Genomic DNA, 13,662 nt, shown 5'->3' with positions numbered 1-13,662 from the left:
TTTCTGGTAGAAAAGTGAATCTAGTTGGTACTTTGGGCGGTAAAAGTTTTAAAATTCTCAATCGTTTTTAAAAGCAGCTGGATTAAGTAAAAAACAAAACAAAAAATTAATACAAGGTTCCTCGTAAGTTGTTGTTTGTTAAAATTAAAAAAAAGTTGAGCTTAAATTCACAATATTTTTTTAAGCGTTGGAATTTTTAGAATTTTGACAAAATTCTTAAAAATCACCAAAATTTGTAAATTATTTCGAGGTAGAAATTCATAATAATTTTTCTTTTTATATTTAAGATTTGAAAATGTATTACAAGATTCCTTAAAAGTTTGTATACCTAAATCAAAAAAAAATCTTTTCAGAAAGTCAAATTAAATTTTTATAAGCGTTTGAAGTTGATATTTTTACAACATTTACGATTTTCTTATTTTGTTATTATTCAAAAACGAATAACTGCAGATACTTGAAATTTACACCATATGTTAATTTTTTTTTATTATCATTTAAAGTTCAAATTTTATTAAAATATATTTACTTTTTTATTTTTTTGAAAGTAATTTTAATCTGTATCCATACTAGACGCAATAAGAAAATGTGATAAAGGTTAACAATGTTAACATATGAGGTTTTGTTGAAAGAAGCCACCTATTGATAGCACTTTCTGCTAGCTTAATAATTATTTATTTATTTATACATATATATTATATATATATATATATATACCATATATATTTAATTTAAATGAATTTAATTTAAGAGATCTCGACACCACTTACGCTTCAGACGTTTCGGAGGATTTCCAGATATTCTGTGAATTACGGTTTTACGCTATCGAATTATTACCCAACGGAATAATTACTCTATGGATTACCCATATTACCCATATTGGATAATAATCATCTTAAAGTCCTTAGATAACAACAATTAATGGGCGTACCAGTATTATCATTATTACAAATAGCAAATAACCACAACTGAGTTGTGGTGGTGATTGGTAGCAGTTGTTGTTGTCCCCGGTCGTGGTAATAAATGGTGATAACGGATGTCGGACTACAGACTGTCTACTCGTGGTGACTCCGACTCGTGACCGGTGAGCGTGAGTGCGTGACTCGGGACGAGTGGAGACCGGAGAGATCGACGCTCTTAAACGGCGTATCGCGTTTCGTAGTTTCATACATATTTTCTCCCGTTCACCCGCGGTCCCACGATATCGTACGACGGTCAGTAGCCACGACCTACCAAAATCAGTCACGAATCACAATTCACAGTGACGTGCGATCAGATCGTGCGATTTCATTACCATTTTCCAAGAGTGATCTCAGAACCCTTCCCTCGAACGTCGTGGACAGCCGAACCAGCGGCTGTCGATACGATCACTGTTGGATACAGTAGTTGATATAGTAATAAAGTGTAAAACGCATCAGCCATTTTTTCGCAATTCGGTAAGTGTGTTCAGCAACCTAATAAATTACCCAACTTAACCTATCTAATGAGTAGCGACCTTGTGTTTTTGTTTACTAAATATATTATTACCATTTTATTCACTACCATCAGTTTGTCATGGCCCGGGGACAACAGAAAGCGCAGTCACAGGCCAAGGCCGCAGAAAAACAAGCTAAGATGAAGAAGCAACAGGGTCATAGCGCCAATGAACAGAAGAAAGCTGCACAGAAGGCGTTAATTCACGTTTGCACTGTCTGTAAAGTAAGCTTATTTTGTTCTTATCGCTTGTACATATGGTAAAAGTACCTAAATAAGAATGTAATTTTGTTATTATACCTACAATTTGTAAACTTTATATAAATCTTTGTTTCTGTATTTATTTTGGCTGTTTGATTATTCAATTAAATAATACTGAAACATTGAAATTAATACTGAACATACTCAACTCAATTAAAAATTAAAATATCATAAAAACCAACAAGAGAACACAGCTAATTTCCATCTTATAATATGTTAGTTCATTCTAATATCAAAACTAACGGTACTCTATTGAAACTGTGATCTCAAATTGCGAAAGAAATTCCCGAGAATTCCAAAGACTGAAACAATACATGTGAGTGCTACATCCTCTTAATTTATGTGCATTAATAAAATGCTAAAACATGTAAACACATCTGAATCTTGTTCACATGAATAATTTTAATTGGTATCAACTTAAAATTGTTATTATTTATTATTTACATTACATCAAAAATACAAATTCATATATACTAATTAATTGTATAAAAATAAATAATTATTAACAAATGATTTCTAGAAGATGGTCAGATATTTCATTACCTTATCTAACTAGTTGTACTTTGTGTTATTGGTCATTAAATTAATCTAATCTATGTTTATCTTGTGAGTAACATTATCTCTAAACTATGAATAACAATACAGAACTAAATAAGTGTAAACGTAAATAATATTATAAATTCGCAGACAATTTTAAGCAATGGATCTTATACATCGTATCTTAATTTCACATAAAATAAAGACCCCTAGAATGTAGAATAAATATGCTTATATTTTTTAATTAGGTTTGGTAATTATTATTTTTTATTCAGATTTTAGTATTAATTGCAATAAATAATACTAGGTATATACTTAGTATAATGTAATTTGTTGTACCCCAATAATTATGAGTAAAAACTTTTATTTTTAGGCCCAGATGCCAGATCCTAAAACGTATAAACAACACTTCGAAAACAAACACCCTAAAAATGATATGCCTGAAGAACTGAAAGCTGTTTCATGAATCAATGGTGATCGATTAAATTGTATTTAATCAAGTGTAAAAACAAATACCTAAACTAAGTAATATTAAAGTTTTTTAATGATTGATATAATTGTTTTATTTTATTTTTATTTTATAGTGTCTGAATTGTATTATGTAACACTTTTTCTATACCCTTAGATTATGAAATCTATAGTACTTCTTGTACTTGTGACTTCCAGTGATCCAACACCCTTATTCCTCCTTTTTAAGTTTCTAACACCAAATTTGAATAAGGAATCATGTGTTTCTTACTTTCTTAGTCACACATTCTAAAAAAAGCTCAGTAGTTATTGTCAACTGTTTCATTTTGTTATGAGTGTAATGTGGATTAATATGTTTATTGACTTTAAATCATTATACTTATGAATCTTAAGTATATAGTACAACATCAATACAGCCCCAATAATTTTATTATTATTTTTTGGTTCATAAGTTTTTATTCAATCTATTACATTGAAAAAGAACAATAAGAACAATTGATGGTAAATAATGTAAGATAAAATAAATAAAAATAAAAAGGCAGATTAGACGGACTGCAGAAGCCTCCCAGCGGAAGTACCATAACATAGTAAAGAATTTTGTTAGGCTAGCAAGCTACAACACCACTGTCTTTTGAGTCGTTTAATTGGGTTGCCTGGGATAGAAGCGGATGATAGATCAGACATTAAGGGATTCTTATGGTGTGGTAGGCGGCTGGCTATTAAAACGTTTGTAGTAGGTTTTTGTTAGTTCAGAGACAAATGGTATGTTGTGATCATAATGTAGGGTGTGGTTGGACTTAGAATAGCGCTTTTAAAATTGTACATGGGTTTAAGATTGGAATCTTTAATGCGGTTGATGTTGGAAGTTTTGGCAGCGCCCCATAGTTGGATCCTATTAGTTCAAATGAGCCTGAGAAGTTTGTAGAGTAGGAGCTCATTGGAGAGCTTTATGTGCCTAAATGTTAGAAGTGGTCGAAAGAGTCGGAAACTGTCATTAAGTGTACAGATTTTGTTAATTATGTGAGGTTTTCAGGTGAGACGACGGTCAATAAGTGGGCAGAAGGAAGCGGTTGATTATTGAGATAAACTATTGGACATATTCCATGGCGAAGTGCAAAGGTACGGTGGATGAAAAAAAATGTATAGAGGAGGCCTGAGTGCCAGTCTCTATCACAAGCTTGAGAGACGTCAAGTTCAGTATAGTTTTTTCCTCCAGGGCAAATGCAATTCTGTCAGCCAGGCGATAAACCTGATAGATCGTTGAGTGACTGTTGCGGAAACCGAATTGAGAGTCGAGTAGTATTTTGGCTTCCTCAACTATTGGTAATATACGTTTGAGAAGGAGTTTTTCAAATAGTTTGGAGAGAGTTGGAAGGAGACTTATAGGTCTATAAGAGGAAGGACAGTCTGGTGGTTTTGTGGTTATAGTATGAGTATTATGATAGAGTATTTCCATAATATAGGAAAGTGTGATACATATAAATTTAAATGTTTTTAATTGGAAAGTATATAATTATAATTCATGACATCACTCTATTATAAAACACTGTTAAATGTTTAAATGACTTTATGAATAGTTTGATGTATATTTAAAGCTGATGGTTGAGAAAATGTTTTTTTACAAATATTGCATTTAAATGGGGGTTTTTCCCGTATGAATTCCATGAATTTTGATGTATTCTTTATGTGAAAATGATTTATTACAAATATCGCATTTATATGGTTTTTCTTTAGTATGAACCCTTACGTGAGTTTTAAGTTTCCTTTAAGTGAAAATGATTTACTGTAAATATCGCATTTAAATGATATTACAGACTTTTGAATATATTTTGTGTAATTAAAGTTGTTCCTTAAGACAATTGTTTTTTACAGACGACTAATTTGTATGTATTATCTTCAACAGTAAGAGTTTTCATATAATATTCTTTTAGTAAAATTGTTTTATTACAAGTTTTGTCATTCGATTTGCCAAATTTATGAAATATCATGTAAGTTTTCATGTCTACTTTCTGTACAAACGACTTTTTGCAAATATCACAATTAAATGGTTTAACAGCGTTATGAATTTTTTGTGAGTAATTAAAATTGATGCCTGAGAAAATGATTTTGTGCAAATGGAATATTTGTAAGGTTTTTCTTTCATATGAATCCAAATGTGAGTTTTCAAGGTTCCTTTCAGTGAAAATGATTTATTACAAATACCACATTTAAATGGTTTTTCAGAGTCAACATCGTTTTGAGAAAGGTATTGTTCTTTTTTATACGAAAGTACGAAACTGTTTTGTGTTTAGGATTAGGAGGTGTTAAATTTATAGTCGAGGCTTTAAAATTCAAATTGCAATTTGTAGGCTTGCCTTTTGTGTCATATTTTGTAGATGTATGGCACATAATGGTTAATGGATCATAATTGTAATTCTCTCTCATAAAAAAAACTTTCATAAATAGTATCATCAATTATGTCCACTTCAGTTTTTATTTGTGCTTTGAAATTTACTGCAGAATATTTAGAATCTTGCCCTGACCCAAAACTATATTTTAAATTAAAAATATTACTTTGAATTTTACAATTTATATTTTAAATATGACTTTCAAAACTAATAATTGAAATGAAGATAGCTAAAATGTGTAGCATGTGAATATTAAAAAAAAGTGGACCAGTGAGTATCAGTCTGCTGTAGAGTAGTTGTCAAGCATGTTATTGTAATGGATGTGTTGTATTTGAATTCAAATAAAGATCCTGAGCAGAGACGTTGTGTCACCTAAACTTGCATAAATACATGTATAAATAACCAAATTGAATTGCTAAAAAAAATAAGTTCTTAGATTCTAAGAGGTGCGATGAATGTATTAATTATACAATGATGAGGGTGTTTTTTTTTTTTTTTGGTTGTGTATACGATAAGTAGTCGATATACTGCTTAAAGCAGGATTAGGATAACATTAACAGGAATTAACAATGGATAACACCTGAAAATTTTAGTTTTCTAAGGAAACTTGTAAGGTTGATTAGAAATCGTAATTCGAACACCTTCTGAAAACTTAGGAGAATCATCAATTATTTTTGCCTAAGGCAAGGGGATGCGCTATCCCCTGCAATTGTCGGACTTCCCGAGTTTTTGGGTACTTGGTTCGTTTTTAAACGATGCTCTGCGAGATCGTCTTATTGTGACTTTAAGTGATGAGGCGTGTCAACGAAAGTTACTTGGTATAGACTCTCTGACGTTTGAAGGAGCACGTAAAATTGCTTTGGATGCGGAGTTTGTGTGTAAGCAAACATAACAAATGAATAATAGATCACAAGTAAACTTTGTCAATAATGGGAAAAAGGTGTCTCGTTATACACATTCGTCATCGAAGTCGGAACAAGTGGAACGAAAATTCTGGAGGAAAACCGTAGTCTGGGAAATCGTCAAAAAAGTGGTTAGTCAGTTCAGGATGGCAGTCAAAGTTCTCGAGCTCTTAAGTTTGGCCAATGCTTCAGACGCGGAAAGAAGCACGATGTTCGTACATGGCCAGCCAGAGAGTGGGATTGTTTCTCGTGTAAATTAAAAGATCATACGTTGAAAATGTGTAAGACAAAAATTAAAAATAATTTAAAGTATTGATTTAGTAAATGTGTCTCAGAATAGTGAGGAAAATTCACTTGTGATTAAAATCAAAGACAATAATAAAGTTATTCCGTTATTTGAGGAAGATAGTGGAGAGTCGGTTTCAGTTACGCTGAGTAAATATTTTATATGTACTTTAATAATTCGTGTAAACTAGAAAAAAAACTTATTCAATTAAGTTCTGTAAATTGTGAACCAGTTAGGTCTTAGGTCAAACACTTGTAAATGTCGAGATGTTAAATCAAAAAAATATTTAATTGTACTTAATTGTAAACGGGAAATTCTGTAAAAAAGTTTTATTGGAGATTAGATAGATTAGATTAGATTTAATTTTATTAGATTTATTTTTTATTAAGATCGACATCTTGGTTAGATAAATTATATTCGAACTGGAGATTAAATATGTGAACAATTAATAGTGTAGATTGCAAAATCGGGGAAAATATGAATTCCGTAAATAATAATAATTGTGTTCTAAGTTAAATAGACGTAATTAAAAATGTTAAACTCATGTTTCCTGGGGTGGTTAAATTAAATGATAAACCAGCTGATTATATAAAAAACCATGAGGTAAATTTATCTTTGAAAGAAAATAGCGTACCAGTTTTTCATAGATCATATAAAGTACCGTATGCACTAAAGTCTGCTGTAGAAATTGAGTTAAATCCATTAGAAGTTGAAGGGGTTATAGGTGAGGTTTCAATTAATGACTGGGCATCCCCTATTGTAGTTTTACCAAAAAAATAAAATTAGAATATTGTGTAGATTTAAAAATTACCTTAAATCCAAAATTACAAATTGAACAACACCGATTACTAAGAGTCGATGATGTGTCTAATAAGTTATCAGGGAGAAGTGTTTTCACGGTTATGGATTTAGCAGAAGCATATTTGCAATTACAGGTTGCCCCTGAAAGTCCTAAGTTTCTTACAATTCATATTTCATACTCATAAAGGGTTGTATTTTATGTTATGGAGTAGCGTCAGCGCCGAGCATAAACCAGTCAAGCGTGGAAAATATTTTAGGAGGTGTTTCTAGAGTACAAGTATATTTAGATGACATAATAATCTGTGGCTAGTCAAGGTCAGAGTGTGAGAAAATGTTAATGGGATGTTAGAACGTTTAAATGAGTATAGAGTAAAAGTAAATTTCGAGAAATGTCAGTTTTATTGTTCAAATGTGTTATTTCTAGGTCATAAAATAGATTATCAAGGAGTACATCCCTATGAAAATAAAATGGATGCGATAAGAAATGCGCCGTGCCCTAATGATGTATAGTGCAATTAAAATCATTCCTCGTTCTCATTAACTATTATCAACGTTTTATTCCAATGTCGTCATCTACATTAGCTTTAGCTCCCTTGTACAATTTAACAAAAAATAAAATACCTTGGAATTGGCCAGACGAGTGTCAGTTAGCTTTTAAAAATGTAAAAGAAGCATTAATAAAAAGTCAATTATTAGTCACATATAATCCAGACTTGCCTCTGGTAGTTACGTGTGACAGTTCAAACTATGGTGTTGGTACATTTCTTAGTCATTTAATAGAGGGAGAGGAAAAGCCAATTGTATTCGCGTCTAGTATCTTATCAGAGGCAGAAAAAAATTATGCACAAATTGAAAGTGAAGGTTTAGCAATAATTTTTGCAGTAAAGAAATTCCATAAATATTTGTTTGCACGTAAATTTAGTTTAGTAACTGATCATTTGCCGTTAAAATCAATTTTTCAGACCTGGGTTAACCAAAATCATACTCGGAGATATATTTGGCAAAACCACGAAAATACAAAGGGCTTAAAAGTACAAACAGGGAAAGGCAGTCACCTTATAATTTGTCACGCTGGGTCTCTTTCCTTTGGTTTTGTCAAAGATGCAAAATTAATTTTTCGTTGCAACTCTGGCAATACCAAAGATTATCATTCACTGATGAATGCTACTATCTTTGAAAATTGGTATGTGCAAATGTCGATGAACTTGGAAGAGCCCAGTGTTATTGTTATGGACCACGCGTCATATAATTCTGCATTACTCGAAGACTACCTGAAGTCAAATAGTAGGAAGGCGGATGTTCAGCAATGGTTGCGCGAAAAAAATATAGGCTTCTCCCATAGAAACTCTTGATGAATTACGGGCGAAAGTAAAACTTGCGATACCGCGAGGAAAAGTGTATAAGTTGGATCAATTGACACACCAAATGGGACACGAAGTGGTAAGCTTTCCACCTTACCACTGTCAGAATAATCCCATAGAATTAATTTGGGCACAATGTAAAGGGAGAGTGGCTAAAAAAAACTCAAAATTTAAAAATTGCTGATGTTGAGGTACTTGTCCATAAAGAAATTGACGCGGTAACTGCTGATGATTGGGCCAAATGTGGAAAATATTGCGTGAAAATTCAAGAAGAAGATTTCTATAAAGCAGGACTGAGGGACGAAATATTAGAGCCGATAATTGTAACAATTTATCCAGATGACAGCAGCTCGAGCGACGATGATGACGACGATGACGATGAGTAGAGTTTTATACTTATTATTAAAATTTGAAAACAATTGCAAATTTTTTTTTTTTTAATTTTTAATTTTCAATTTTTTTTTTTTAATATTTTAAATGTTATTATTATTTTATGTTTGATAATGTGATAATAAATTAATAAAAAATGTGTATTACAGAAATATGAAATGTTATGTCTTTATAGTAAAGGCCCATTTCATAGTCACACGTAAGAATATACGATACTCGCGCGTACCGTACAAGTAGCTGTGAAACAGGTTAGGTTAACAACAAGCCGTGTTTGAAATTACTTTATGCGGGAAACCATTCTTCGCAGCCCTAATGAAAAACGGCCACTAGGGCGCGTGACCGTCAAGCTTCTAGTTTCGACCATGAACTAAGATATATCTTAGTTCATGATCATGATTAAAGATAAACTGGTTACACAACTGATACATAAAATAATACGAATTTGTGGCCCCCTCCGTTATGTTCACTTTAGGCTCCTAAATTCAAGTAGAACTAATGTTTAGCGCTTCTAGTGGAGAATTGAGATAACTATCAATTTTTTTACATTGAATATTATCACGATTATAAATAGTAAAATTATAAAAGTATAAATAACAATATAACATATAATGTATTCAATTGTGTATTTAAAATGTATCATTTGTAGCTACGTATGTTGTAATACAAAATTTGTTTTTTGTTTCATACTTAAATAATACTTAAATAGTTTTGTATTTTGATAATATAATTTTTGATTAATCCTGATTAAAACTTGTACCAAATCCTAATATTATTAGAAAGTTGTTTTGCTCAGCATGCAAATTCTGAAAATTCATTTGAACAGACAAGAATTTTTCAAAATAAATAATTTACAGTTGAAATTCCCTTGTACTGAGCTTAAGCCTCAAGTTATGTGTGATATATTCACATACTATATAACTATGAGAATGCGTCAGTACACATATATGGTTAACCAAGAAAATAAAAAGAGCAATAGAAATAAAAAAAAATATCAAAATTAACTGACAATTGATAGCTATAGTAAAAATGAACATACAATTGTATGCCAATCTGCAATTCTGCATGATATTGTTTGCATTTTTGTTATTATTTTTCTTACTACAATTTTTTTAATTACCTATTTATATTGATTATTATTATATACTTTTAACATTATTTAAGATGTACAATGTAATGTATAATAATTTAATATTGAATGTCTAGTAGGATACAAGGTATAGGTAATACAAAATTAAGAATAATATAATATAGAATCTGTATTACTCATTTACTCATGTGTAATATCAATTTAAATTTTTTCATTTTAATTTCAAAACTGATAACTTTAAAATAAGTTTATGTTATTAAAAGACATATTATTCATCTTATTGTTGATTATTTATTAAATTTTATTATTACACGGTGAGAAATGAATAAAATGTATATATGTTGGCTGTAATGCCAATCACAAACGATATTACAAAATATTTGCTGCAAATCTGGTATAAGTCTGTACCTAATTAATATTCTATAATGTTCAAGTACATTGTAGTAATTTACAGAAATTAATAAAACATACTACTCATACTAGTACTATATCTAAATCCGTGGACCGTTGTAAAAGGTACTAAAAAATAAGTAATTAATAATATTTCTACTTCTTCAATTTTTGAAACTCATTTTGTAACCACTATTTAAGATTTTATCCCGTAAGCCAATTAGCCAGTCGTTAAATAGTTTCAACTTTTTGCCACCAAGAGCGCTACAGATTAGTTCTACATGCATTTTCATGACTGAACGGGAGAGGCCATTCTTTTCCCACTAGTTGTTTAAACAGTATATCTTTAATCGTGATCGAAACCATGAACTAAGATTTATCTTAGTTCATGATCATAATATTATATTATATTATAGCATAGAACACTATAGAAGCGACACTCACCCCTCCAATTTTATTTTCTTCATTTCGGAGCGACCAGAATGATGTTGTAAGCTTGGCGGTAAGGCATGATGTTACGAACATTTTTATCATCGAAATGCATTGCTCGAAATCAGCCCGCCAATTTTTTAAAATAAAAGGTCCCTGCATATTTCCACTCACTAAGATTTGTATAACCCCCCTTCCAAGAAATAGATGAAGTTGATAATTTATTTGATATATTTAATTCTCGAATGAAAATAAGGCCACAAGAAGACGATGAATCAGAACCTAAGGGGGCAAAACGATTTTGCTTACCTTTAAAAAATGCTGAATATCAAAATAATTTCTTATTAAAATGTTTAATTTTTTTTAAAATATAAATGTACAAAAATTTAATACATTAATAAAACAATGGCACAACATTAAGAAAAGCTACAACATTAAATCTCTGACAGGTTGGATGATTTCAATAGCAGGATTAATTAAATTACATATATATTATCAAAAGAATATGATGATGAGATTGAACTAATGACAAGGAGATTGAACCAAGATTGTTTGGAAAATTTATTTGGTACTATGTTAATTCAGAATAGTAACTGTCTACACCCCACAAATATTCAGTTACAGCGCACCTTCAAAAAATTATTTTCACTAAGCTATTTTGAATATAATGGAGGTGCAAATTGTTTGGAAGACATAGACTAAGTACTTAGTACTTTAAATAAAATACTAGCTGAGGATTTAAAAACAATATTCCCTGAAAACCAAAAGGTAATTCAATTAATCCGTTACCCATTGATGCCACCAATTACAGATCATAAGAATTGCCAGAAAGAAATGTTTTTACATATATGTATATGTGGTTATTTAATAATGAAGTATTATAACATGCATTCTTGTGAAACGTGTATAAGATATGGCAGATCTACCACAAAGTTATCTGATGAACTTTTTTTCACACACTTCAAATCACATCAACACAGCTCTATATCTATGTTTTCATCGTTAAAGGCTCCAGATTGTAATTTTTACCAATATATTTTTGAATTAGACAATTTATTTATATATCGATTTCCTACTTTAGCACCATCACCAAAAGTTGGGAAAAAACTTAAAACTTTAATGTTAAATGTATACTTTGAACATCCCTGTGAACAATTCCCCCATGACTATTTGTTAAACTTTTGTATAAGATTTAGAATTTATACTATTTTGACCAGAACTAAACGCAATTTGCGAATACCTCGCATGAAAAATAGAAAATTGCAAATTTTATGTCATTTATAAATATTGTTATGTATATATTTTGTTAAATTGTCTCATAGAAGGTAGATAATTCATATTTATTATCAATGATATTAAATAATTATGAATTTTAATAAAATCATATCCGAAAAACAAACTACATACAAATTTATTGAATAAATATCTTAAAAATATATTAACCATCATAAATTCAATATTCATATCATATAACATAAAAAATCGAAAAAAATTGATGTTATATATCAAAAAAATCTTATCACATTTTATCACATATTTATTGAATGAGTTGTAGTCGTAATAACAAGAATGATGTTGTAAGCTTGGCGGTAACAAGAAGTTACAAACCATTTCAAGGCCATTAAGAATTCTAAGCACATTAACATTGGCCGCCCGAGAGTGTCGCTTCTATAGTGTTCTATAATGATATTAGGTAATCGTGTGGTAATTCCAAAGATTGGGTACCGACTACCGGCCATAATCAAGGAGTTGTAGGTAGTCAATTTCTGGTTTTTCACTGTTACACGTTGTCGCTGTGTGCGTAGTAAGTGAACATTAGTGTGAGTGTTGTAATCTTACACCCTATCGTCAGCACCCGCGGGCCACAGCCCGAACAATTCATTGATGTCAATGAAAACAATAAAAATAATAACCGGTTTTTCGTTTTCCGCGGATTTTAATCTAAAAATTGTCGCGATTGTGGGTTGCATAATATGGGTCATCGGCCGTGGGGCAATGATATATACACTGACGTATTTACGTCCGTGGTAAAAATAAAACAATTTTCTTACTGGATCTATTTATTTACGACTATAAAAGACTTTTTGTCTGAAGTAATAATTAACCCCCAGTTATTAAAAGTAAGTTTTTTTCTAACACTTTATTTGAGCATATTATTATGACGGTATCAGAAACTTCAATTTTTTTTTACAAAATATTTTTAATATTGCTCAAAAATTATATATAAAAATGTATAAGTCATTTACACCAATATTATTTTGTATACTGATATTAAACATTAGTAAAAAAATTATTATAAACCAGTCCTCTGTCAAACCATGAGTCAATTAGTTCAGGTAACAATAAGGCACTCCATGTAAAATTTTACTAAACGAGGCTCGATTTTCATCCAAAATTTATCGTTTTTTGTAATTTTATCAACAACCATCCCTAGCATAAAATAATTAAATTGTAAATATTATTTTACTCAGCACTGGCAAACAAAATACCGGCCAATGCCGGGTCAGGACAGCAAATAATATTATACAATTTAAAACAAATAGTAATAATATAAAACTAAATAATACCTTTAGGTGTCCATACAACAAAGTAACAATATTTTCTTTCAGCTATGTGTAACTACCCCTGTATTTGATAATCATAATCATGAGAAGTTTTTAATTTTAACTCGCCATTAATAAAATTCATAAAGTTTAATTTTTTATTTTCAAAAGCTTCTTGAGGTGTAAAATCTTTTATTGACGCTGGACATTTAATTTCTACAATAGAATTATTGTAAATCAAACCGTATGGGCTAGCTGCTAGAAATGTTGATTTTTTGTCAACAAACAGACCACATGATAGAATGTTGATACGGCATGAACCGCATGCCATAATCTAAAACGGCCGTTCT

General features: G+C 30.5%; 1 protein-coding gene and 1 pseudogene across 1 annotated transcript; one reads left to right on the top strand and one right to left on the bottom strand.

Annotated features, from left to right (window-relative positions):
* The first annotated feature begins 1,056 nt into the window (after positions 1-1,056).
* LOC111034707 (zinc finger protein 706-like) lies at positions 1,057-2,825 on the top strand. Its single transcript, XM_022316040.1, has 3 exons — positions 1,057-1,433; positions 1,546-1,695; positions 2,642-2,825. Exons 2-3 carry the CDS (start codon positions 1,552-1,554, stop codon positions 2,732-2,734), a joined length of 237 nt encoding a protein of 78 aa, XP_022171732.1. The 5' UTR covers positions 1,057-1,433; positions 1,546-1,551; the 3' UTR covers positions 2,735-2,825.
* Positions 2,826-2,927: 102 nt separating this feature from the next.
* LOC111034706 lies at positions 2,928-5,308 on the bottom strand (annotated as a pseudogene).
* Between the last annotated feature and the right edge of the window lie 8,354 nt (positions 5,309-13,662).

The sequence above is a fragment of the Myzus persicae genome, unplaced genomic scaffold, assembly GCF_001856785.1.
Source record: "Myzus persicae strain clone G006 unplaced genomic scaffold, MPER_G0061.0, whole genome shotgun sequence".
Classification (NCBI taxonomy): Eukaryota; Metazoa; Arthropoda; class Insecta; order Hemiptera; family Aphididae; genus Myzus; species Myzus persicae.
Note: the sequence above shows the minus strand (reverse complement) of the source record. Positions and strands in the feature narration are given on the sequence as shown.